General features: G+C 52.9%; 1 protein-coding gene across 1 annotated transcript; it reads left to right on the forward strand.

The window, feature by feature from the left end:
* Positions 1-1,745: 1,745 nt before the first annotated feature.
* NT5C1A (5'-nucleotidase, cytosolic IA) lies at positions 1,746-15,555 on the forward strand. Its single transcript, XM_047872216.1, has 6 exons — positions 1,746-1,878; positions 8,569-8,736; positions 9,197-9,326; positions 10,522-10,644; positions 12,548-12,732; positions 14,266-15,555. Exons 1-6 carry the CDS (start codon positions 1,753-1,755, stop codon positions 14,629-14,631), a joined length of 1,098 nt encoding a protein of 365 aa, XP_047728172.1. The 5' UTR covers positions 1,746-1,752; the 3' UTR covers positions 14,632-15,555.
* The last annotated feature ends 7,894 nt before the right edge of the window (positions 15,556-23,449 follow it).

Raw genomic sequence — 23,449 nt, forward strand, 5'->3', positions numbered from 1 at the left:
ACATGGCTTTAAAGAATCATAAAGAAAACACATTTACACTACTCTCTCTATATTTATTGAAAAAAATCTGCATTTAGGTGAACTCATGTACTTCGTACCCATGTCTTACAAGTGTCAACTGTAGAAGAAGAAGGTGGGAAAGGTTGCTAGACAAAATCAATAGCCGCCAACTTTTGAGGGGCATTTGTTGATGGGGTGTGGAGCATCTCATGGAGACTGAGAGATGGACAGTATCGTCTGGCCTCATTTGGGGCTTGGGAAACCATCTGGACCAGTGGCAGCTCCCTATCAGGGTAGCATGGTTTCTCTTTCATGGGGTCCCTGCTGCCCTCTGCACATCTTTCCCCATCTTTATCTGCTGATCGGCTCATTCTGCTTAGAGTTTCTAACCCCATTTAGCTTTATGTGGCACACAGCTGCAGCTTGCTAAGGCTCATCTAGGTCTCTGTGTCAAAGCCACACTGCCAAAGGGCAGTCAGACTGGAGAGAGTTTGGGGCCATCCGTGGAAACAATCTATCAAGTCTGGAGAAGGGCAGTCTAAAGTACTTACCCCAATCCTAAAAGCTTTGATTATTTTCCCCTTCCTCCCACACAGGTTTGGTTGGTTCCCCCCAGGACCTGGGAATATCCTTTTATTTTGTGCCCCCTTCCAGCCAGACACCCTCCAGGCTAAGCCAGTGTGTTCTCCTCCTGCTCCCACACACCTGTGCTGACTTCTAGGCTCACACAGAGATGCCCCTTGTCTGCTTCCTGACCTGTGCCTTGGGATAGGTGGCACAAGTGGCTGCACCCTAGGCTCTGCACCAAGGGAAGACAGTGCCCTGGAACTCCAGGGTGGTGGTCCAATCGTCTTTGGTTCCCAAACTCCTTTTCTACTCTTCCTCCTTTCGGTCACTCCATAGCCTGTGACTAACCACCTCAAGCTCTGCAGGTGGAACCTGTGAACCCGCGCCCTCTGCTGGCCCTCAAGGGGCCAGAAAGAACTTGGGTTCAGAGTCCCCGGGTGTCTCCCGTGCCTGAGTCCCCCGCCAGGCTGAGGGGACCTGGTCTTACCAGGGACTTTAAAGACCCTTTCGCCTTGGTTGAGAATAGCTGCCCAGCTGGGCCCTCTATTGTGTGCCCGGCTAGGAGCAGAGTCCTGCTCCTGGACGGAGCTGTCCATCCACCACCACCCCCTCTCCCTCCTCAGAATAGACTAGGGTCTGGGAGAAGGGGACGCCAATCGGATCCCCAGGGCCCTGGCACCAGAGGGGAAAGAGGCGGGTTAGCTTTTGGCAGGGTGGACGGGGGTGGGGTGGAATCTAGCTTTTCATTTTCTTCTTTGGGGATCACCATCCTGGGAAAAAAGTTGTGAGGCCTCTCCTTTCTGGGTGCCCTTGAGCACCAGTGAAGAACACGATCCCCGAAATCCGGAATCCGCAGCAGCCCGCAAGCCCAGCTTTAGGGCCCCTCCCCCTGGGAGTCCCAGAGGCCAAACCCTCCCTAGAGCCCCCTCCCCGCCGCCATTCATTCCTGGACTCCGCTGCCACCCAGTACACATCCCGCAAAGAGCAACGCGAGGGCAGCGAGGAGGGCGAATTTAGCCACCCTCCCTCCGGCCCCCCGCCTCCCCGCGGGCTAGCGCGCGCACACTCCCCGCCGCGGCCCGCCCCCTTCTCACGCCCGGGACGCGCCTCCCTGCTGCAGCCCAGCCCCGCCAGCGCCGCGTCCCCGCCGCCGCCTGCTCCCGCCGGCCGGGTCGCAGCCGGATCATGGAACTCGGGGACCCCCGCGAGCCCCGCGAGCCCAGGCCAGGGGCAGAGACCGCGGCGGCCCCGCGATGGGAGGAAACCAAGACTTTCTACGACAACCTCGCGCCCAAGAAGAAACCCAAATCGGTAACATCAGGGCCTGGGTACGGAGGAGGGCTGGGGAAGGGTCACCGGGGGAGGGTCGTAAGCCCCCTAGAGAGGGGCCCGTGGCGGCCCTCCGGGAGGGGAGGCGGCTCCTCAGCACCAGAATGCGCCGGGCAGTTGGCGCTGGCTCACGTTTATTTTGGGAGCTCCGCGCGGGTGTTGATGTTGTTGTTTTAACCGGCGCTCGGGTTCCACGCCAGGACCCCCTCCCCCATGCTGTCATCAGGGCCCAGCTCCTTAGACAGAGGGCGGCCAGGGGCGCGCGGACAGCAGCACTTGTTGGCAAAACGGGTCTGCGGCGCCTACGGAAGCGCCCCGGGCTCGGGTAACCTGACACTGGAAACCCGGCTCCTCGCTGTGCGCTCAGGTCCCTGCGATCTGGGCACCGGGCCCCGGACCCGAGCGCCTGCGTTCGGACTCTGGCTCAAGGCCCTGCGCCCTGGGCTCAGGGTGCTGCGCTGCCCGCGTCCTAAGCTGCACTGGGATCTTCGCTCTGTGTTCAGGGCTCCCGACGCTGGACTCCGCCGCACAGCTCCGGACTCTGCTCCCATCGCAGTAGTCACCAACATCCCCGTGCCCCCCATGGTGGTCCCAGCCCTCTGATACTCACACAGAGGAGAGAGCTCCTCTCCCCATAGGACAGATTCGCCTTGGCGTTGCTCATCCCTGCTTCCCAGATCTCACAGCTTGGAAAGGGGACTGAACGGAGGTTGGCCCAGAGGCATCCTCTAAACAGCACCTGCCTGACCTTAAAGCATCCTGCTGCTTCCCTCCGGCCTTCCCCAGGAGGCCCACCCTGTCAACAGTCATTTCCTGCAGCACCTCTAGGCCCTCCCAGCTCAGCAGTGGGGATTGAGAGATGAACTGGGTTGAGTCTCTGCCTCAGGAGCTCACAGTGCACTGAGGGAGACCCTGGACATAGTGAGAGCTCAGATAAAAGACCCTACAAGGTGCCTGGGATGGGGGGAGAGGGAGCATAGGGGAGCAAGTGACGGCCCACGAAGGAAGGCTTTGTAGAGGTGGTATCTGAGCTCACCTTAAAGCCTGAGTAGACAGCAGTTCCCAGGCAGACAGGAAAACAGGACGGGCAAAAGGCTTGGGGATGTCTTTGAGTGGGAGAATGCAGGATCTTTGGGAGATACATCAGAGCGATGCCAGAGACCCACATGGGGCCTTGAGTGCCATATTAAGGAGCCTGGGTATTCAGTGGGTTAGGGGTTTTAAAACTAGGTTCCATTGGGGCCCCATGTTTCTGGGGGTCTGCTTATATGCAGATCAAATTTATTTTCATTTTCCTTCCAACTTCCTTTTAAACAATTAAAATGTGTAATAAAGCTCAGTTCCCTCAAATGTGTTATGTGGACGTCTTAGCACCTTGGATACCACCAACATATTAACTTATGCTACAGGTTCTTTTTTTTTTTTCTTTTTTAGCAAAATTCAGAATAAAGCTTTCCCTGTGAACTGCTTAATAGAAGATTATCTTGAAATTGCTGGCAATTACTATTGCTGAGTATCTTGAGACTTGTAGTTTAAAACAATACAATTTTTTTTTTTTTTTTTACCATTTGCAACTGCTTATTGGTGTGACTGAGGACTTTCTCAATACTGTGCAAAAACCAACAAACACAGAAACAAATAACTAGATGATGAAGCGTAAGTCTGCATTGGCAGCCTAACCCCCAGTTTCAAATTTATCACCTATACAACTGTGCCGTTCCCATTGGTTGACATTATAATATATCATGTGCATGTAATACATTTGAATCAAATAGTAAATTAGTAAAATAAATTTATACTCATAAGCTACAGTAATATCTGATTTACATATTGGGGTTCTGCCCAGGAGTTCATTGAAATAAAAGTTTAATCTTCTTTTTAAAAAGTATGACAACGATTAGGGTGCTATTGCAGGATTTTTCAGCAAGGGATTAACTTGGTCCCATTTCATTTTAGCAAGATCATTCTGGGGCTGTGTGGGAGACGGCTGGGAGAGGGTGAGTCTGGCAGCAGGCAGACCAGTGAGGAGGCTGGTCCCTGCCTGAAGAGGAAGTTTGACTAATGTCATGGCATGGCCCAGGGGATGGAGACTGGGACTGGGGTCGTGTGTGGAGCTCACCAATGTATCTCCTCCGTGGAACCAGGGAGCTCAGGTCCAGTTGTCAGTCATGACCCCTGATGCCTCATGGTCCTCTGGGAGGCCAGGACCTGGCGGCCTCCCAGCCCCCCGCTCCTTCCTGTAGCAGCCTCCCCTCCTAAAGGCTATTTTGGGGGCTTTAGGCCTCCTGGGCCCCATTAGAGCTTATTCTCATTCCCGGGGGCTTGAGTGAAATATTTAAGCCCTGAAAGCCCATAGGAGCCCCTCACCTCATGGGGTCAGAGAACTCCTCAGTCCAGACCTAGCTTGTCACTCTCTCTTCCAGCAGCTCGTCTCCCAGCATGACTTTTTAGAAATAACAGCTTTTGGCTACGTTCCTCTCTTGGGCCCAACAGGCAGAATCTTGTCAGTCTAAATGAGAGCTCCTCTGGCAGGCTGGGCGAGGCCGCCTTTCCTGCATTATCCCCCCCTCACCGGCCCCCCAGCGCCCGTGGAAGGCAGAGAGAACTGGCAGGACTGTGGCTCCCTGGAGCCCAGTGTTCTCGGGCTGAATCCCTGGTCTGGGAGAAGGGTTGCTCTGACCCAATTCCCGGTCTGGAATCTGGACTTCCTTCTGCATTCTGGAGGAACTGTTCCCAGGTATGCCTGACAACACGTGAAGGGGTGGCCTTCCTCTGCAACCGGGTCCAGGGGCCTCTCCAAGTGCTTGGCTTCTCCCCAGCTCTGGTCAGCCCTTCACCTGTCCCTTCAGCTCTGCCTAAAGCCTGGAGAGGCCACTCTCTCTGTATCTCTCACAGCAGTTCATGCCCTCTGGGCCCTAAGAACCTATCCCACTTGTACAGTGTCAAAGCAGATGGGGCTGGCAGAAGGGTCCTGCCCTGGGGACCTCCATTCTGAGGAGAAAGAGAGCCCTGCCCTTAGGAACCTCCACCTTAGGGCATGATGTTCCCTCATCATTTCTCTCAAATCTGTAAGGGGAAGTCTGTGTGGGCCAAGGGTCCCAAGGAAGTGGCTGACATGGAAGGGGTTGGGGTCATCTGGGAGCAATCAAGGAGGGGTTTATGGGGGGAGGTGCTGCTGTGTGGACAGAGGCCAAGTTAGAGACCAGAGACTTGGGATCTTCCATACCTGCCTCTGCCTTGACTTTGCTGTGTGACCTAGAGTAATACTCTGCCCCTCTCTGAGTCTACTCCCCCATTTATAAGAGAAGAAAGGCAACTGGGATGTTTTTCCTGGGATGGGATGGGGTCTGAATAGCTCAGCCAGAGGGGACCCAGAATGCAGTAGTCTGGCAGGGACTGTGGGACAGCAAGTGAGGAGCGAGACCTTGGCTGGCTGCCTGGTTTGGAGCGGCTGACTTGGGAACCTGCCTGAAGGGGCTGAGAGGGCAGCTGGCTGTCTGTCCTTGAAGGGGTGATGGGCCTGTCCCTGGGGGCAGGAAGCCCAGGGGGTGGAGCAAGCTCAGGCCCTGTCCTGAAGCCCAGCAGGTTTCCTGGGTTTGTAAGAGTGGTCTCCCCACTCCCCCGATCCCACCCTCACCATCCCTGGCCAGGCCTCTATCACCGCTTTCCTGTTGGTCTTTTAACTTTACCTTTTTTCCTTGAAAGCTCACAGTTGCCAAGGAGATTGGGAGGTACACAACCCATGATCAGGGGGTGCTTGGCAACTGGGAGAGGCACTTGGGTTGAGTCCCAGAGAAGAGGCACCTGTCTTGTCACTGCCTTTCCCTGGCCCTGCTGGCCACAGACACCATCTTGGTTGGGGTAAAAGTCAAATGCAAACTGAGGTTTACCACATGAGCTTGGGGAACTCTTTGGTCTTCTGTTACTACTTTGAGGTTTAGAGCTCCATTAGCCACTAGCCATTCATAGCCACTGAGATTTACATTGATTAAAATTCAATGCAATTAAAAATCCAGTTCCCCAGTCTCACTAGTCACATTTCAAGTTGCTCCGTAGCCACACGTATCCACACAGACAGCACTGAACGTGTCTATTATCACAGAAAGTTCTACTGGACAATGCTGTTCTAAAGGATGGCACAGATCTCTGCCTTGGGGGTAGATCATAAGCTCCATGGGAGCGAGGATCATGCCTGTATTGTTTCCTGCCATGTCTCCAGCACGGTGCCTGTCACATGGTAATCGCTCAATGTTGTCAACTGATTGGGACCCAGGCTTGACTCCAGAGGGAAGCAATGGGGTTGAGCACATGGCCCACAGTGCTGGCAGCAGCAGGTCAGAATTTGAGGCCCATTTATGAGTGTTACTCTCACCTTGCACCTGTGTTTCCTCATCTATAAAGTGGGAATCACAGTTCCAGGAATGCTCAGGCCACACAGATGTGCTGGGACTCTGGGTGCGTGTGCACCCACAGGCAAGCACCCACATTCTAATCCTCCCCGCGGATTATAAAGGGTCCAGCTGCTGTCTGTGGTGGCGCCCCTTTCCCCATTCCATTGCAGGTGGTGAGGGAGCTCTGAGGCCCTCCCAGGCCCCGACAGAGGCCTTCTAGCACCTGCCCCGTCTTCTGGGCTCATCTCCACCCACACCTGCCCTGGTCTCTGCTCACCTTTGTGAATGCACTGTGCACGTGTTCACCTCCTATGCCTCCCTTCACCTGACTCCTCCTTCCGGGCTCCATGCAAATACCTCCTCTCCTGTGGCAGCCTACTGTGAACCCCTGTCATCAAAACTCTGCTTTCACCTGTGTTCTATTACTCATTCTAACCCCCTCTTGTGTCTCTGTTTACCTGCTTTTCTTCCCTACTAGCCCGTGACTCTGAGGGTAGGAGCCAAGTCACTACCAGGGCCACTCCCAGGCAGAGCCCAGGGTCCTGGCACAAAGGACCAGTTAATGGTTGTAAAATTTGCATCAACCAAAAAAGTATTCTCTGAGCACCTACCATATGTCAAGCAATCTGAGCAGATCGAGGTACTGCGCTGGAATGTCCAGTTCGCATTAAGTTTGTCGTGGCAAATACTGTTTCTCGTTGAAACAGATTACTTGAGCATTGCAAATTTACCGAGCACCTGCTGTGTGCTAGGCACAGTTTTAAGCACTCTAGATACAGTAAATAAACAAGATAGTCCTGGTTCTTGCTCCCTCAGAATTTAAGCATGGTTCCTGCTTCCTCCCCAGATCTGTCTAGAAATGGAAATCGTTAAATGAAGGCTGCACTAAATTTTATTAAAAAAGGAAATCTATGGGAGGGGTAGCAAGCCCAGGACTAGGAGCAAGGAGTGACTTCCTGCAGGCAACATGCAGTTTGAGATCTGCAGGCTGGGTAGAAATTGGCCACATGGAGGGGCGCTTGGGTGGTTCAGTAGGTTAAGCATTTGACTTTGGCTGAGGTCATGATCGCTTGGTTTGTGCGTCGGGCTCTGTGCTGACAGCTTGGAGCCTGGAGCCTGCTTTGGATTCTGTGTCTCCCTCTCTCTGCCCCTCCCCCTCTCATGTTCTCTCTCTCTCTCTCTCTCTCTCTCAAAAATAAATAAACACTAAAAAAGAAGTTAGCTAGATGGAGTCAAGGAAAGAGCAGATCAGGCAGAGGGGACATCACATGCAAAGGCTCAGAGACAGACAGAAGGGTATGTTCGGACATGAGAAAGGTCACACTGAACAAAGTGGGATAACAGGAAGGTGACAGTGGAGAGAGATAGGGGTCTGTCTCAAAGGGCTTTCTACTCCATACTCAAGGCTATGGAACAGAACTTAAGAAGAGTGGGTACCACTGAAAGGGGGAGGGGCATCATCAGATGTGAACTTGAGAAACATCCCCTGACAACAATATGGATGACCTGGGGTGGGAGATGGTGATGGGCTCGACTTTGGCAGGGAAGACGCAAAGAAGTAGATGGATTCTATACAGTTGACGGGTTTTGGTGATTGATTAATTGATTGATTGATTGATTGATTGGTGGGGGAGGGGGAATTGAGGAACAGGGAGGAGCTGAGGTTGACATCTCAGCTCTGACCTTAGTGTTGAGTCCATGATGGTGCTGAGAATGAGATGAGGAGGTGGGTGGGGGATCAGGTTTGGAGGTGCAAGGGGTGGTGGGAATTCAGCTTTGGGCACGTTGAGTTTGAGTGTCTGTTGGTCAACTGGGCAGTTAGATGTAGAAGTCTGGAGCTCGGGAGAAAGATCCGGGCTGGAGATAAATTTTCTTATGGAACTGCTACGTTTCTGGGCACCATTTCTTCCTAAGGGGCATATAGCTCTCATTTGGTAATGGAACCCATCAGGAGACCATCTTGGGCATCAATACTCTGGCTACATACACTGTATTCATTTTTCCGTTGTGTCCAGATAGCTGACTAGATTGCAGACTGCCCGAGGGCATATCCCTCCCACCAGATCATGCTCCTTGGTGGGGAGCCACCATCTCCCTCAGTTCCTGGCTGGGTCCCGCATGGAGGGGGTCCTGACCCAGGTCTGCCCCCGCCCAAGGCAGAGGCTTCTTAGGGCAGAGACGGGGCCTGGGTCTTCTCCCTGTCCCCAGTACCCAGGGAAGCTGGCATGTGCGACCTGCCTCAGGGAGTGTGAGTAACAGCCCTCCTCCTGCACCTGCACAGCCCAAGCCTCAGAATGCCGTCACCATTGCTGTGTCCTCCCGAGCCTTGTTCCGCATGGACGAGGAGCAGCGCATCTACACGGAGCAGGGCGTGGAGGAGTATGTGCGCTACCAGCTGGAACATGAGAACGAGCCTTTCAGTCCCGGACCGGCCTTCCCCTTCGTGAAGGTGGGTGCCATGTAGTGCTTTTGTGGGGATCAGAAAAAGCACTCCTAGGTGTTTGAGTAAGGAAAGCCACCCCCCTCCCCACCACCCCCGGGCAGATGCCAGCCCACGGGAACTTGGCTTGGCAAGGGGACAGAGCCATTGTGGGAAGAAGCCTCCCCATCCTCTGCGCTAATGCAGCCCCGCTCCAGGTAACTAGCTTGGTGAGTGGAAATGGACTGGATTTTAGCCTCCACTCATCCTTTTAGTGAGGCGCCCCTGTGCAGCCATCAACCAGCATGATGTGAGGTTAGGATGAGACAGTCCAAGTCCACTGTTCTCACCCCTGGCCAGTCCCTGACCTCCCCTCTCCCACTCTCCCACCATTAGATCCCAGCTGACCCCCCTCCTCCCCAGCCCTGGCTACCAACTCCAGATATCAGTCCCCGGGGCTCTGAGCAAGAGGGTCCTCTCTCCCATCCAGGCTCTGGAGGCTGTGAACAGGCGGCTGCGGGAGCTGTACCCCGATAGTGAGGACATCTTTGACATTGTCCTCGTGACCAACAACCACGCTCAAGTGGGCGTCCGTCTCATCAACAGTATCAACCACTACGGTGAGCATCAGGGGCTTGGCCATGGGACACCCTTACTAAAGGCTTGGGGATAGGGCCACACTTCTGCAGGAGGGAGGTGATACCAACTGGAACCTGAGCCCAGGGGTATGCTGGTAAGCTGGGTCTTTAAGAAAACAAAACAAACAAACAAACAAAAACTCTGATTGCCATCTTAGGGCATAAATATTCCCACCATGACTGATTTCAAGTTGTCAACAGTTGAACAATCTAACTGGCTCAAAAAAAAAAAAAAAAAATCCCTGAATGCTTAACATTAGGCTCTCGCAAGCTGGTACAAGCCAGCTCCGGTACACCACTGCACAGGCCACCCTACCTATGCATTGGGCAGGGCACTTGCTGCCTCCGTGCCTCAGTTTCTCTGTTTGCAGTGGGGCTCACAGGCCTCACAGGCTGCTAGGTGAAGTAGGTGCAGTTGTCAGAGAGAAGGGACTTTGTGTCTTAGTCCAAACTCTTGATTGGAAGTAATAGATCCTCCAGAGCTAGCTTTATAAGTTTACAAGTTCTTGTTTTAAGCAACCAACAGAACTTCGATGGCATTTTTAAAATCCTAACTTCAAATCGCTGGGAGCGATGATCTTCAAAATATTTAAGTGCCCTAGGACATAAGCACCTAGTAAACAGGAGACACCATCTACAGTACTGGAGCATGGCCTTCAAGGGCTCCTGCTGCACCAGGCATTAGCCCTTCCATTGTGGATTGTCCCTCATGGGGGCTAGGGTAGCGATGGAATAACTCAGTGGGCTCAGACAGCCTCTTAACCAACCACCAAATCTTTTACAGCCTCCGCACACAGGGGCAGGGAGTCACTATCAGCCCAGGCTTGGAGAGGATCTGATTGGCCCAGCTTGGGTCAGGTGTCTGCCCCTATCCAATCAGCTATGGCCAGGAGGGCCAGGCTTGGCTGGGGACCCACCTTTTGTAGTACTGTGACTACCTGGCAAGAAGATATTACCCTGAGCCAGGCAGTCACTCCTGGTTGCCCATCCATGTTACATGAATGAAGGATGGAGGGGCTCAGAGAGAGGAATGGTGATGTAAAATCATTCAGAGAATCCCTCTGCTGCCCCACCACCACTCAGAACCAATATGGCACCCACTGGACACCAAGGGACCACTCTGAGGCCCTGAGGGTTGACTCGGGCATCACCTGGGTGTTTTCTACCTCCTCCCCAGACCTGTTCATTGAGCGGTTCTGCATGACAGGTGGGAATAGCCCCATCTGCTACCTCAAGGCCTATCACACCAACCTCTACCTGTCAGCTGATGCGGAAAAAGTGCGGGAAGCCATTGATGAAGGTGAGTCAAACTGGGAAGGGAGAATATGGGGGAGTCTGACAGAGGGGTTTCGGGGGGTGCGGGGCTTGGTCCTAAAGCTCTGAGCAGGTGCTAAGGGTTACCATGGTAACTGGAAAGGAAGTACCTTCCTTAATTCCTATGACCTGTACTCTCTTCTAAGAACCCTCCGGGTCAGTAGTTCTGATTCCTGTGTGACCATGAGCAGCCTCCGCCCCTCGCAGGGCCAGTGGGGAAGAAGGTCAGTATCTAGAACATCCTGAGCACTGCGGTCTGGGAAATGGCTGGCATTGCAGCAGCTGGCCTGGCCGTGCCGAGGTGAAGTTAGGAGACACAGCTGCAGGTACTGACGAAGAGAATTTCCCAGAGTCCATGTGTCTCTCTCAAGTGGCAGTTTGGGGTGGCATCCACAGTCTCGACCCTCCTGACAGGGTGCATATCCCTCTTGCTCGTGGAAGAAAACGGGCCCACAGGGGAGGAAGGACTGTCCTCCTGCCTGAGACGGCTCCTCAGGCTGAACACTACTGGTGGGTTTCTCTATCAACCAACAATATATCCACTTTCCTCTTCTTTCATGCTGTCTCCTGCCTAGAAGCCTGGCCTCTTTCCCACTGATGCCTCACTCTTTTGAGCTGCTTTGGGCTCCAAGAGGCTTTCTTTAACCAGAAACCGGAAGTGATTTCCCTAGGCAGATGTCACACCCTCTGGTTGGGGCCTTGGCACTGGCCTGCATGTGTGTCTCTATATGTCTGTAATTTGAGCTCAGGCTAGCAAGCAGGGGATGGTCAGGAGGGAGGCCCTGCCCAGAGTCGGGTGGTCCTGGTTCATCTTGGCTCCAGTGTTGCAGGTGCTGAGAAGGTGCCTGGCCTGATGCCCAGGACCTGGTCCTACTTAGAGCATCCTCAGGCTGCTGAAGGGAGCCTGGCGCTGCTCTCTCCTCGCAGAGCTCTGCCCTAGTCCAACCTCTGTGAGCCTAGATTCCCAAGAGCAGGGCTGAAGCAGCCTTTGGAGAGATGGCAGCTAGAGAACAGATCCCCAGGCCTCCAGCCTCTTAGCGCTGGCTCTCTGCTGTCCAGTGCTGCTCTGGTCTGGGGCCAGGGCTCCCACAGGCATCCCTGACCCCTGGAGAAGCCCAGGCTTACAGAGATTCTATGTACACAGTCACATAGCATTGGGACTGCCCTTGATGGTCGCCCATGTTGCTTTAAGGAGGCCTGAGTGGGGCATACCTGGTGGTCACTGTGGCAGTGGACTGGGGGTGCCTATAGGCTTCAGCCTGGAATCTCAGCTCCAGACAGAGCTCAGACACCCTTAACTCCACCTTGGTCCAGAGAAGGTGAGAGACTTTGCCAGAATCAACAGGAGAGGGTAACTGAGGCCAAACCCAGGTTAGGGCTCCTTCCCAGCCCCTAGCGAGTCAACATCAGGTGCCTGTAAGTAGCTCCTAGAAGGACAAAAGTGACCTGGGGGGCCCTTCCTTCTGGTCAGGACTGACATTTAGCTGGTCCATACCAGCATGACCTTACTAGATATTAAAGAACTGAAATTTCTCCCTACTGATTGATAAACAGCTGCTTCCCTGCGTTCTCTGAATGACCCCTGTTTCCTGCTGCCCCCACCCCAGACCTTCCCACACAGCAGCAACTAAAAGGAAACCCTGACCTGGGCCAGCGCCCTCAAAGTCCTACTCAGAGCAAAAGCCACTGTCCATTTTTATTGGCCAGTTTTTAAATATTCTGAAAATGAGCCCTCATTAGCCTTGCTCTGAGTCCTGGGTGAGGCCAGTGGGACATGAAAAGCCTGAGATAGTGGTCTCCTGGCCCCAGGCAGCTGAGGCAGGTGTCAGGGCACCCTTCCCCCCCATTGCCTAGATGAAAGCAGACAACGCTTGCCTCTCTCTGCCCAGGAATTGCAGCCGCCACCATCTTCAGCCCCAGCAGGGACGTGGCTGTATCCCAGAGTCAGCTGCGCGTGGCCTTCGATGGGGATGCTGTGCTCTTCTCCGATGAGTCGGAGCGCATCGTCAAGGCCCATGGGCTGGACAGGTTCTTCGAGCATGAGAAGGCCCACGAGAACAAACCTTTGGCTCAGGTGCTCCACACACTCCCCAGAACCCCTGAGAGGGGCAAGGAGGGTCCCCAGAACTTGCCCTTGGCTGGAACTTTGAGCCCAGAACCAAACCCCAAGCTCAGCCCAGAATCCAACTGGGTCCCCTCAACCAGGCCTCCAGCCCTCATCCCTCTCACCTGACCCCTGGCTCCCCTCAATTAACCCCATCTACCTCAGTGCAATCCCACCCCCCTTTTGAAGCCCCCATTCTCTAAGTTCCCCTGCCCTCTCCGAAGCTTCCCTCCTCTCTTCAAAGGCCTCACCCTCTCCCCAGAGCTGCCATCTTCTCTCTGGAGCCTTTGTTCCTTCTCTGAAATTCCCTCACCCCTCTGAGTAGTCTCCCAGGTCCTCAGGAAGCTCCCATTTACCTCACTGGAGAAAAGGAAACGCTGGACGGCTCCTCAGGGGGCAGGAGATCCAGACGAGGGTGGGGTCTGCAGCAGCCTACCTGCTTTGGGCCACACCGGCCCTCCCACCTCCTGCCATCTATCCCTTGGCCGGGAGGCTCAGGGGCCCTCCCATGGCTTGGAGTCTCCCCGAGACTGTGCCCTGGAGCCTGTGAAAACCCCCTGGGGTTAGAGGTGTTGGGATTCTCAGACCCCCTGGGAGCTCCTATTTGAGCTTTTAACAAAAATCTCGTTACTCAATAACCCCAGAACCTCTTTCTCCAGAGCTCAGCAGGCTTTCTGTAGTTGTGGCCCCCGGATAGTCATCCAACTTGCATTCTTTTGGGATTCCTCTGAAATCCCCGGGAATCCAGGGCAGGACAGTTTTACCACTAAGTGGTAGGCAGAGTCCCAGGAGAACACTGCTTGCCAGTGACCCCTGTTTCACTGGCTCACCCAGCCAGTGAGGGGTCTCCTAGATTAGAAGCCCACAGGCCCTCATCTCCAGCTGCTGTTGAGATTTCCCTCTTCATCAGCATCTGGTTCTTTATTCACACATCCTCATTAAGCTTTGTTGTTCTAGGCACAGTAGAGAGTAAATCCTTTCCCTGACCCTAGAGAGCTGGAACACGACACCCTGAGCCACCTGTGCCCAATGGGTAGGGTCGATATTCAGCAGGTACCCATTGGTCTGTCTGTCCCAGTTATTTGCAGCTGGAGTCCATTCTGACTGGAGGGTGCCCATGCCATAGTTACTAAGTATTTTTAATATCCTCCCTGCTGATGAGCACAGAAGGCCACACTTACACAGCTGCAGGACAGACACCCATGTACCTGGTGGGCACATGGATGGACATACAGAGTAACAGTTGCTCTGGTATGGTTATTCTGACACAGACATCCCCAATCACAGCAGTGTGGAGACCAGACCAGTATAGGTACCTACAGTCCCCTTGATGCACACAGTGGCCCTAGCAGGCATAGGAGAAGTGGGAGATTTGGGGATCCCGAGAAGCTTTCCTGTCCCAAACAAGACACTCGTGCTTTAGGAAGGAGCCCAGCTGGAGGGGGGAGGGGGCAAATGTTTGGGAGACGGACGAGCTCACAGTGTTCCCTTGCCTTCTTGTAGGGCCCCTTGAAGGGCTTTCTAGAGGCACTGGGTAGGCTGCAGAAGAAGTTCTACTCCAAGGGCCTGCGGCTGGAGTGTCCAATCCGCACCTACTTGGTGACGGCACGCAGCGCGGCCAGTTCTGGGGCCCGGGCTCTCAAGACCCTGCGCAGCTGGGGCCTGGAGACAGACGAAGCCCTGTTCCTTGCAGGAGCGCCCAAGGGCCCCCTCCTTGAGAAGATCCGCCCACACATCTTCTTCGACGACCAGATGTTCCATGTGGCTGGGGCTCAGGAGATGGGCACAGTGGCCGCCCATGTGCCTTATGGCGTGGCACAGACACCCCAGCAGGCTGCACCTGCGAAGCAGGCCCCGTCTGCACAGTAGCTGAGCCGCCAGCTCCAGGCACAGCCCCCTGTCATATACTTCACCATGTCGTCCAGTGGACCCTTCTAGTTCCTCACCACTCTGTCCTACATGACTGCTCCCATCCCCACGAGTGAGGGACTGGTGGGGAATTATGCGGACTGAGCCAGAATTCTCACCAGCCCCTCTTTCGGGCAAACACTGTGCCATGATTCCAGCAAGGAGAGGAAGACTGCAGAGTAGCTGGGTTGCAGAGAAAGTTGAGGGAACGAGGGTGGCAGGTCAGAGGAGCCAGGGTGGGGCCTGGTCAGAGGAGCCAGGTAAGAAGGGAAGGGGCCTGGGATGAAAACCAGCTCAGTGGGATGCAAGGAACATGGCTTTGAGAGCGAAGGCATCCGGCTTCTAAGCTCCATCCTGGCATTAGCTGTCTGACTTCGGGTAAGTCCCTCCCTTTCATGGCCCTCAGTTCCCCCATCTTGTAGGTGGTTTTCAAAGTCTCCTTCAGCTCAAGAAGCTTGGTTTAATAAGATTGCCCTGTGATAGGGCCGCTGCTAGTCCGTATGGTACATTTGTTCAATTAGAGAAGAGCACTGTCTCTAGAATGAATTTCAAAAAGACGGCCCTTCCTGGGGGCTGGCCCAGACCCACACTGGGGTCCTTGCCTTGCTCGGCAGCATGTAGCCTGTTTTTCAGCCCCCACTGGCTCCTCAGGCCAGAGGCCTTTGTCAGATGGGCAAAATGCACAATTGTCTGCAGCAACCCTACCTCTAATGCCACACGTTTGGAAACCACTGGACAAGATGACCCATCTGCTCCCTGTGATCCTCTACTCTGAGTCATGCACCAGGGGTCAGCTGCCAGGGGCAGGGTTTGCGGAAGGAGAGAGGAGCCAATTTAACCTGCGCGCAAGCTCTCCTTCCACCAGCAGGGGGCACTGCAAGCTCTCCCAGGGAGGAGCGGTGGTGGCAGCCTGCCCAGTGCTCCCTTTGCTTTTGCTTTCAGCCAAATTTCCTTTTGTTCCTGCCTCCCAACCCCCTCAGCTCAGCCCCCCCTCCTCCCTCAATGATCGCATCCTGCTGTGCTGCCAAGCAGCTCCGCCAGTGGGAGAAGAGGTGGGGTTTTGGGTTCACTGTTGTGGACCCAAATGCAGAGGAAGAAAGCTCAGGGGCTAAAGGGGGAGGTAGTCCTGCCTGCGTGGGAGGGAAGGCCCACCCCGGGTGACGTGGGAAGGTCGGATCTGAGACAGTGACCAGCTAGAGAGCAAGGAGCTGAAGTGTGTGCACTAGCAAGATTCTCCAGCTATGGGACTGCGAGCGGAAGTACTGAGCTCTCTGTCACTGGGATGCTGTGCAAGGGACTCCAGGATGAAGTGACCTCCCCCTGCAGTGCCCCAGTGGATCCTCCACCCTTGCAGGAGCCTCTGCAGCCCCTTTGTCACCACTTCCCGCGGAGAACTCTCACTCCTTGATGAGTCAGCCTCCTCCTTTGCGGACGAGCCTGGCTCCCTATGAAGGGAGGGTGGGGACACTGAGAACTTGTCCCTCAGGAAGATCCAGAAAGGGTGAGCAGCTGTCTGTGTGAGCAACTGATTGCCTGGCTCCGAGAAGAATCCCAGCGTGAGCAAGCACTCCGTGAAGCAAGCCACAGGAACCATCATAGGGACAGGAGCCTGGAGGTGTGTGCAGGAGGGTTGGACGGCTTATGAGGGCTGGAAAAGGGGATGAAGGGCCATGTGGGGCCTGACCTTCTGACCTTTGTCATTTTGAGGACTCGGCTCAGAGTCCGAATGGGTAATGGTTCTGGGCAGTGTAGGGCAGGGTAGTAGTTGCAGAAAGATAATCCAGGATGGAGAAAAAAGTGGGAAGACAGAGGTGGTTCTTAAAATGTGCAACAGTTGGGGCCAGAAGAGAAGTGCTGGGTCTGATTTTCACTCTGTGTCGGGGGCTGCAGGGAAACTGGGGGGTGGGGGGTAGGTCTAGACCTTGCTAAGTGCTTGGGGCAGACCCCGCCAATGACTGCCTTATCACAGGAGGCGCAGGATTCTTCCGGCCAACAGAGGACGCCTCAGGGCAGAGGGTCTGGTTTTTGAGCTCCTCCCTCTGCTCCAAGCCCGGAGATAGTGAGACCTAAGAACAGCCTGCAGGAAAGACAGTGAGAGAGGGAGTTATCTTTGATCTTGACTAGACCACAAAAGGGCCTCTGTCCTCCCCCCATCAGAATCACCCCCTTGGATGAGCCTCTAGGGCTCACAGAGCCAGCCACAGCCATAAGCAGCCTGCAAAGCTGGGCACAGCCGAGGTTCATGGAATAGTATCAGGCTGGATGACCAGGGCAGACGTGTATATTAGGTAGCAGATGGCGCCTAATTAAGATAAACCCCAGGGCTTCTGGGAACCAAGAGGTCCTGCTTCCAGAACCTAGTGATAAACAGCCCTGATTCTTCTAAGTCTCTCAGGAAGCAGAAAAATATGCTGGAAGCAGAAAGATAAGGTGTAGTAAAAGTCGCGATTTCACTGGAGCCACCAGTAATAGACATGGATAGCCCCGGGCAGTGAGCAACACTGGGGTCCAATTCTATTATTAAAACCCTAAATGAGCATCTCAGGCCTGGAAGACAGCCTTCAGTGGCTACAGTCAAAGGCCAGAATCCTGGAGGCAGGCGAGGCAGCAGCCAGACACACGTTCTGATTGTTTCCAGTGGCGAGGAGGAGCTCCGGGGCAAGGGACATCCTTGATTGTCTCACCAGGCAAATTAAAAAGACAGCTGAGCACCAAAGCCCCCACTGGACTGCAGCACTGGGGCAGAGGGGCCACAGCTCCTGAAATGCTGGACCCCTGTAAGCCAACAGTCCCGCTCCCTGACAAGTCCTGTGGAACACTTCCCAGGAAGTGCTTGCCAACATAAGTCCCAGACCCAGTGGAAACTGCCACTGAACAGAACAACAAGCCCTGTTCTATGCACTGAGGCTGTTAAGATCAATGCAGAACTCCTCCCTCCTTTTCCTGAGTGCCCAATCAGAATGGTGGGGATGGTGGCAGAAGATGCCAGAAGAAATCAAAACCAGCAAGAAGTTCAAACCCGCGGTGGATCTGGCATTACAATGATATTCAACTGGTGTAACTGGTGTGCACCAGTACACCAAACTGGTGATAAAGGTATTGAAATACCTCCATAACAGTAAATAGCACTGGCCCGAGCCCGAGTGACCTTCCATGGCCTCAGCTGCCCTGGCCATCTTCCACTGTGACAACGCCATCTTCCCACAGTTCAGCCAGAGGGGCGTCCAGGAGGCTGCACCAGCACGATGGCCATCATCCACTCGACTTAGAGACAGTAACCTGCCCAAAGTCACGCAGCTAGTAAGTGGCCGCACTGGTCCTCAAGCGCATGTCTGTTTATTGGGACCCAGGCTTTTAGCCATTCTGCCATCCAGCCCAGACAGCATAGAGGTGGCCAGAGAAGCTTCATGACAAAGTGGGTACATGTTTGTTGCAGTTTCCTAAATAGCTAAGAGGGATTTAAATTAGAGCCAAACATTTGTAGAACTCCTGAAGCACCTCCAGACATCCCCACCGCCCCCCCGCCCCCCGCCGCCGCCCTTCCCTGGAACCCAGCTTGAAGACCTTTGTATTGGGCTAATGAAGGGTTTGGCAAATTATGGGCCACACCTAGCTCACCACCTATTCTTGTAAAGAAACTTCTATTGGAACACAGCCATGCCCGTTGGTTCACATATGTCTATGGCTGCGTTTGCACACAACAGCAGAGTTGACTTCTTTCAACAGAGAACAAGGAGCTGAAAATATTTATCTGACCCTGGGCTAAGGCAAACATCTCCAGTTTGCCCCATACTGGGAGAGACCAGCTCACATCCACCTAAGCAGTGGAGTTAGATGCTGGTTTTACTGCCAGAAAGGGGAGCATGGGGGTGGGGGTTCCATGTCCATCAATGAGCATCATTAGGGTTGCAGAAAATTTCAGGCCCCACCCAGCTAAGTGCCTTGACGTTGACTGCAACCGACTCTTGGCATTTGAGGATTTTAGATTTCAAGTTTTGACTATTTTCAAGTGACCCATGGCCTGTTGTAATTTGAAGTGTTGTTGATGCGCAAATTTGACTTGAACGTGCCCTCCTAAACGGACGGGTGAGGAGCAGGGAGCGGGACCCCTGGCGAGGGCTGAGCCCAGATGGCTGTCCAACACCTGACCGACATGGCTTTGTAAGTTTGTCATTGCCCTCATGGGGCCTCTCGGGAAGTGACAAGTGCTGGTAGATGGATGGGTTTCGCTAAATATTAGTTTTGGATAAAGCAAAGTGCCCAATGTTGACTTCAGCACTCTGATCTGACAGGTCACTTGCAAGCTTTCTGTGGAAGCAAGAACAAGTTCTTCATGAAGAGTTTCAGTGAGGGCTTTAGCTGGCGCAGATGTTACTGATCAAGCAAGAGATAAAACTCCAGCAAAAGTCAGAGTGGCAATTGTCTTGTGCTATGCGGGTGTGAGCGACAAACACGCATACCCTCGTGGTGGAATTGTGCATCACGAGAAATCTAGGACCCTGCAGGTTTAGGAACTTACCACGGTTGCAGAATCCACTGCAAGAATGGCAAGTGTGGAAGTGGTCCCACCTGTAGACATCACTGTTCCATCGTGATACTCTTCTCCCATATGCCCAGACTTGGCCTCAGAAGCCTTCTCAATCCAGCCTTCCAGGCGGCCCCTACCAGTGAGTTAAAGTTGGCATGAAAGATGAAACCCTATTTTGACATCCCTGTTGGTGTTGGGCATTGCTTTCCAGAGGGCATTCAAGGCCCTGAATGTTCATTCTCTGATGCCGTGGTACAACTCAGGATGCCGGGGTCTCACCCCACTAGGGCAGAACACAAGGAGGAGGGGGGATGGCATCCTGGGGCTGGTGGCTTCCCTGGATCCCGTGCCTGGGAAACTACTGGGTTTCACCATTTTGAGGCAAAGTACAATACCCCGTCCCACCAGAAGATGGCACTACAGGCCAGAGTTGGTGGTTTTATTCAGGGGTTGATTTTTGTCTCCTGTGTTAGTTGGTGCTGTGCTAGATTCCTGCAGGAAAGGACTGAAAATTTCCTGTGTGACAAGCTGATTGCTCTTACCAGCAACCACTGTGATTGTGTGTTTGGACACATTCATCTGAGTGTGTACAACAGGATAAAAACTGCATGTATGTTTGTTTATGTGAGCGTGTAATGGGTCAGATATATCTGCTGACAACTGTGTGTGTGTGTGTGTGTATGTGTGTGTGTGTGTGTGTGTGTGTGTGTGTGTGGACAGTGGACAGGATGGTTATCTCTGTTAACTAAGGATCCTGGGCCCCCCATACTATGGCCAGCCCTGTTTCCTGGGACTGCTTCTGGCCATTCCCATCATCTCATGGGCATTTGCACATGTGCAGCATGGGGGCCACTTATCTTTCTTGCCAGCTTCCAGACTCTGGCCAACAAGATCTTGACTTATAATCCTCTACCTCCCAGTCCTACACCCTGCAGTCTTGGGAAAGAAGTGGTAGAATCTGTGCTAGGACACCCCTTTGGACTGCATTTGCCTCACCATTTCCACTTATTTCTTTTTTCCCCCTAATAGTCCCAGGGTTAACATGTACAGTTGGGCAGATTGTATACTGCATGAATCCAAATGGTGTCATTCACACTATGACATGAGTGGAGCTTTCTTAACACCTGCAAAACCTGCCAACCTCACGCAGCTGTCCTGGTCATCTCATGGTCATGGCCAGAAAAGCTACCTTCTTCCCTGCTCCCCTGGCCCAGCCCGATCTAGTCTGGGATTCCTTTCTCTGCTTGGGTGTTCTAGTCTGGCCCAGAAATGACTAACTCTTGGCCTTGATCAGGAAGTATCTCCCCAAAGCCTTTGGGATTGAATTTATGAAAGTGAAATATGGCTGGCAACTTTTCAGTTATTCATCTTCTTAGGATTAGAGGTCCCTGTCAGACAAATGAAAGTTCTACAGACTGGGGTTACTGCCTCCCATACTCCTGGATTGTGGGTGAAAATGCCTCCGTGGGTCCACTGTTAAGATGGGTCCACCATGGAATTAGGATAAAGGCCTCAAGGCTAAGCTTGTAGCTTCCACCAGGTAGAAAATCATGAGGTCACCATGGACTGGGTGTCTGGGCCTGGTCACAAGGGCCTCCATGGACCAGGCAGGAAACATAAATGAGAGAACAGAGGCAGAGTCTTTAGTGAAAGGGAGCGTGCATATGCTGTTGTCTGACACGGTTTCTGCCACATGGGAATGTGTGCTGGTGTGGCCAGATATCCCCACCCCATTTTTCAAGAGAAGCTAAAAATCTGGACTTTTAAATGTTGGCAACTCTTTTGAATTTGGAAAGCACTGCACAAGCCAAACAAAACACATCCTGCAGGCTCAAGCCAGCCCTGGAGTCGCCTGTCTGCACCTTCTGGCCCAGGCCCAGTGAACTGGGTTCTTCAGAACCGACTAACTGAGCATGTAAGGGTATTTCACTCAGGCTCCCAGAGTTTAGGATCTTTAAGAGACCTCAGAGATAACCTAGTTCATCCCTGTGTGTTTTAAACTGTGTGCATATCAAGTACTTTATTAGCATGTGTATCTTTAGCTTCTGGTTTCTACTTAAAAAGCATCTCAGTCCCCTCCCCCCCCTCAATATAGAACAAGATTTAAAGTGAAGCCTTATACATAGTATGCTTGTATCTACCTGACTGAAGCCCTATTTATATCTTTATAGGTCTATTTATATCTTTGGCAAACATGGGCTGCCCTGGTCTTCCTTACAACCTAACCTCCTTGGGTTGTTTTTTATGGTAAATCTCCTAAGTGCCTCCTTAAATGGTTGGAGCATGCGCTTTGTTATCTATGTGAGTTCCCTTGTCTGAGGAGGGGGTGAGACAGCTCATACGTTTTCAGCTCAGCCCCTCTATGGTCTGCCATCAGCCCTCCCCGGGCCCCAGCTCTGTCGGGCTCACAGAATTTACCCAGTCACGTGATACAGGGTGCTGTGTGCTTGTCAGTGTGGATCCCTCTCATTCCTCATGCTGGTCCTATACCTGAATTTTACAACATGAGCTTCTGCCTCATAAAAGCCATTCAAATAAATAGATGACTTTTAAGATAAATTTCTATTGTCTTCTTTTCCTTCCTCACAATTATATTTACTAACTGGTCCTCTCAAGAAATGCCAGTGGCATTTCATGTAGTGAGCAGGCCTGAGATCAGTTGCATCCAGGTCCAGTGTCTCTCTGTAGACCTTCCCCCACATGAAGACCACCCTGAGGGGAGATTCTACAGCCTGAACCCATCAGAAGGCACGCTTTTCCTGATAGTGCTCTTGGCTCAATGGACTCAGTGTTCCCATCTGGAACTACCAAGGGAGGGTGGAATGGGGTGGGAGAAGAAGAGGAGATAAGAGAGGGTGTGAGATGGAGGAGGAAGGGCATGACTCAGACTCTTGCCTCAGCCTTCACATTTCTTTCCCCCTACTCCTCAGCCCCCTCCACAGCCCCCTTGACACGGGGCCAATACCTCTCCACCATTCTGTCCACCGCCCTCATTTCTGCTGCTACTCGACTTCCCCTCTGCTGAGGTCCTGTCAAGACTCATCCCAAATACAACTTCCTCAACTAGGCTCTCTCAAAACCCAGGATATCATAAGGGATAGATCACTTTCTCCCTTGCATCCTAGATAGGCCCATAGTTCTTTCTTCCATATCCCAAAGGAGAATCTCCCGCTTCATTTTGGGGTCCCCCAGCCCTAAGTGGGTGTCAATAAATGTGCCTATAATTGAACAGTCAAATTCAGGTCTGTTAGGACTGGGCCAGCTGTTTGCAGCCAATGTCATTTCGGAACTGGTTGTAAAATATTTTGAATATCCTTCCTAAAAAGATCACCAAAGGATCACCCATCTGGGTAGGAAACCAAAGGCATGGAAGCCTTATGGCACATTAGTTATCTATTGCTTTGTAACAAATTATGCCAATTAATTTAGCAGATTAGAGCAACAAACAATTATTATCTCACGGTCTCTTTGGGGCCGGAATCTAGGATCAGCTTAGCTGGGTGGTTCTTGCTTAGAGTGTCTCAGGAGGTTGTGGTCATGCTGTTGGCTGGGACTGAAGTCACCTGAAGACTTGTCAAGGGCTGGACGATCTGCTTCCAAGGTGGATCACTCACATGGCTGTAGGCAGGTAGTCTTAGTTCCTTGCCATGGGATTGCCCAGGTGTCCTCATGATATAGCTATGGCTTCTTCCAGAGTAATCCAAGAGAGAGCAAGGCAAATTTACTTTAAAAGACTGTCTTTTAAGACCCAGCCTCAGAAGTGACATATCATCACTTCTACCATGTGCTATTGATCACCCAGACCAACCTGATACAGTGTGGGAGGGAACTACACAAGGGTGTCAACACCAGGAAGTGGAGATAATCGGGGGCCATCCTGGAGGTTGAGTCCCACATACCATTACACCCATCAGCCTGGTATAACTGGGGACCTCCAAGTTTATCTTAGCCATTTCACTGCCTCCAAGCAAGACTAGGCCCAACTGTACCTCCTTGATTCTCCAGCCTGAAGTTCTCCACCTTCCCACCTGACCAGGGATAAGGAGAAATGTGACTCCTCATCCACTTCCTTCCTCACACCTCCCATCCAGCAGATTCCTTGAGGGGTCCTGAGGTCACCTACTTGGGAACGTCATGGAAATTTTGTGTTCTGAGATGTCTCCGTCTCATTGTGAAGTTTTTATAATGCCCATAAGGCCAGCGGTACCGGAGTTGTTTATCCTGGTTGTCGCTGATGGGCCATGTCTAAGG

Source organism: Prionailurus viverrinus, chromosome C1 (assembly GCF_022837055.1).
Source record: "Prionailurus viverrinus isolate Anna chromosome C1, UM_Priviv_1.0, whole genome shotgun sequence".
NCBI lineage: Eukaryota > Metazoa > Chordata > Mammalia > Carnivora > Felidae > Prionailurus > Prionailurus viverrinus.

What these genes read in the sequence shown, in the direction of transcription:
- NT5C1A (XM_047872216.1), top strand. Translation starts at nt 1,753, where the DNA reads ATGGAACTCGGGGACCCCCGCGAGCCCCGCGAGCCCAGGCCAGGGGCA. An exon ending in CCAAGAAGAAACCCAAATCG is followed by an intron (nt 1,879 to 8,568) that starts GTAACATCAGGG and finishes GCACCTGCACAG; the next exon opens with CCCAAGCCTCAGAATGCCGT. An exon ending in CAACAGTATCAACCACTACG is followed by an intron (nt 9,327 to 10,521) that starts GTGAGCATCAGG and finishes CCTCCTCCCCAG; the next exon opens with ACCTGTTCATTGAGCGGTTC.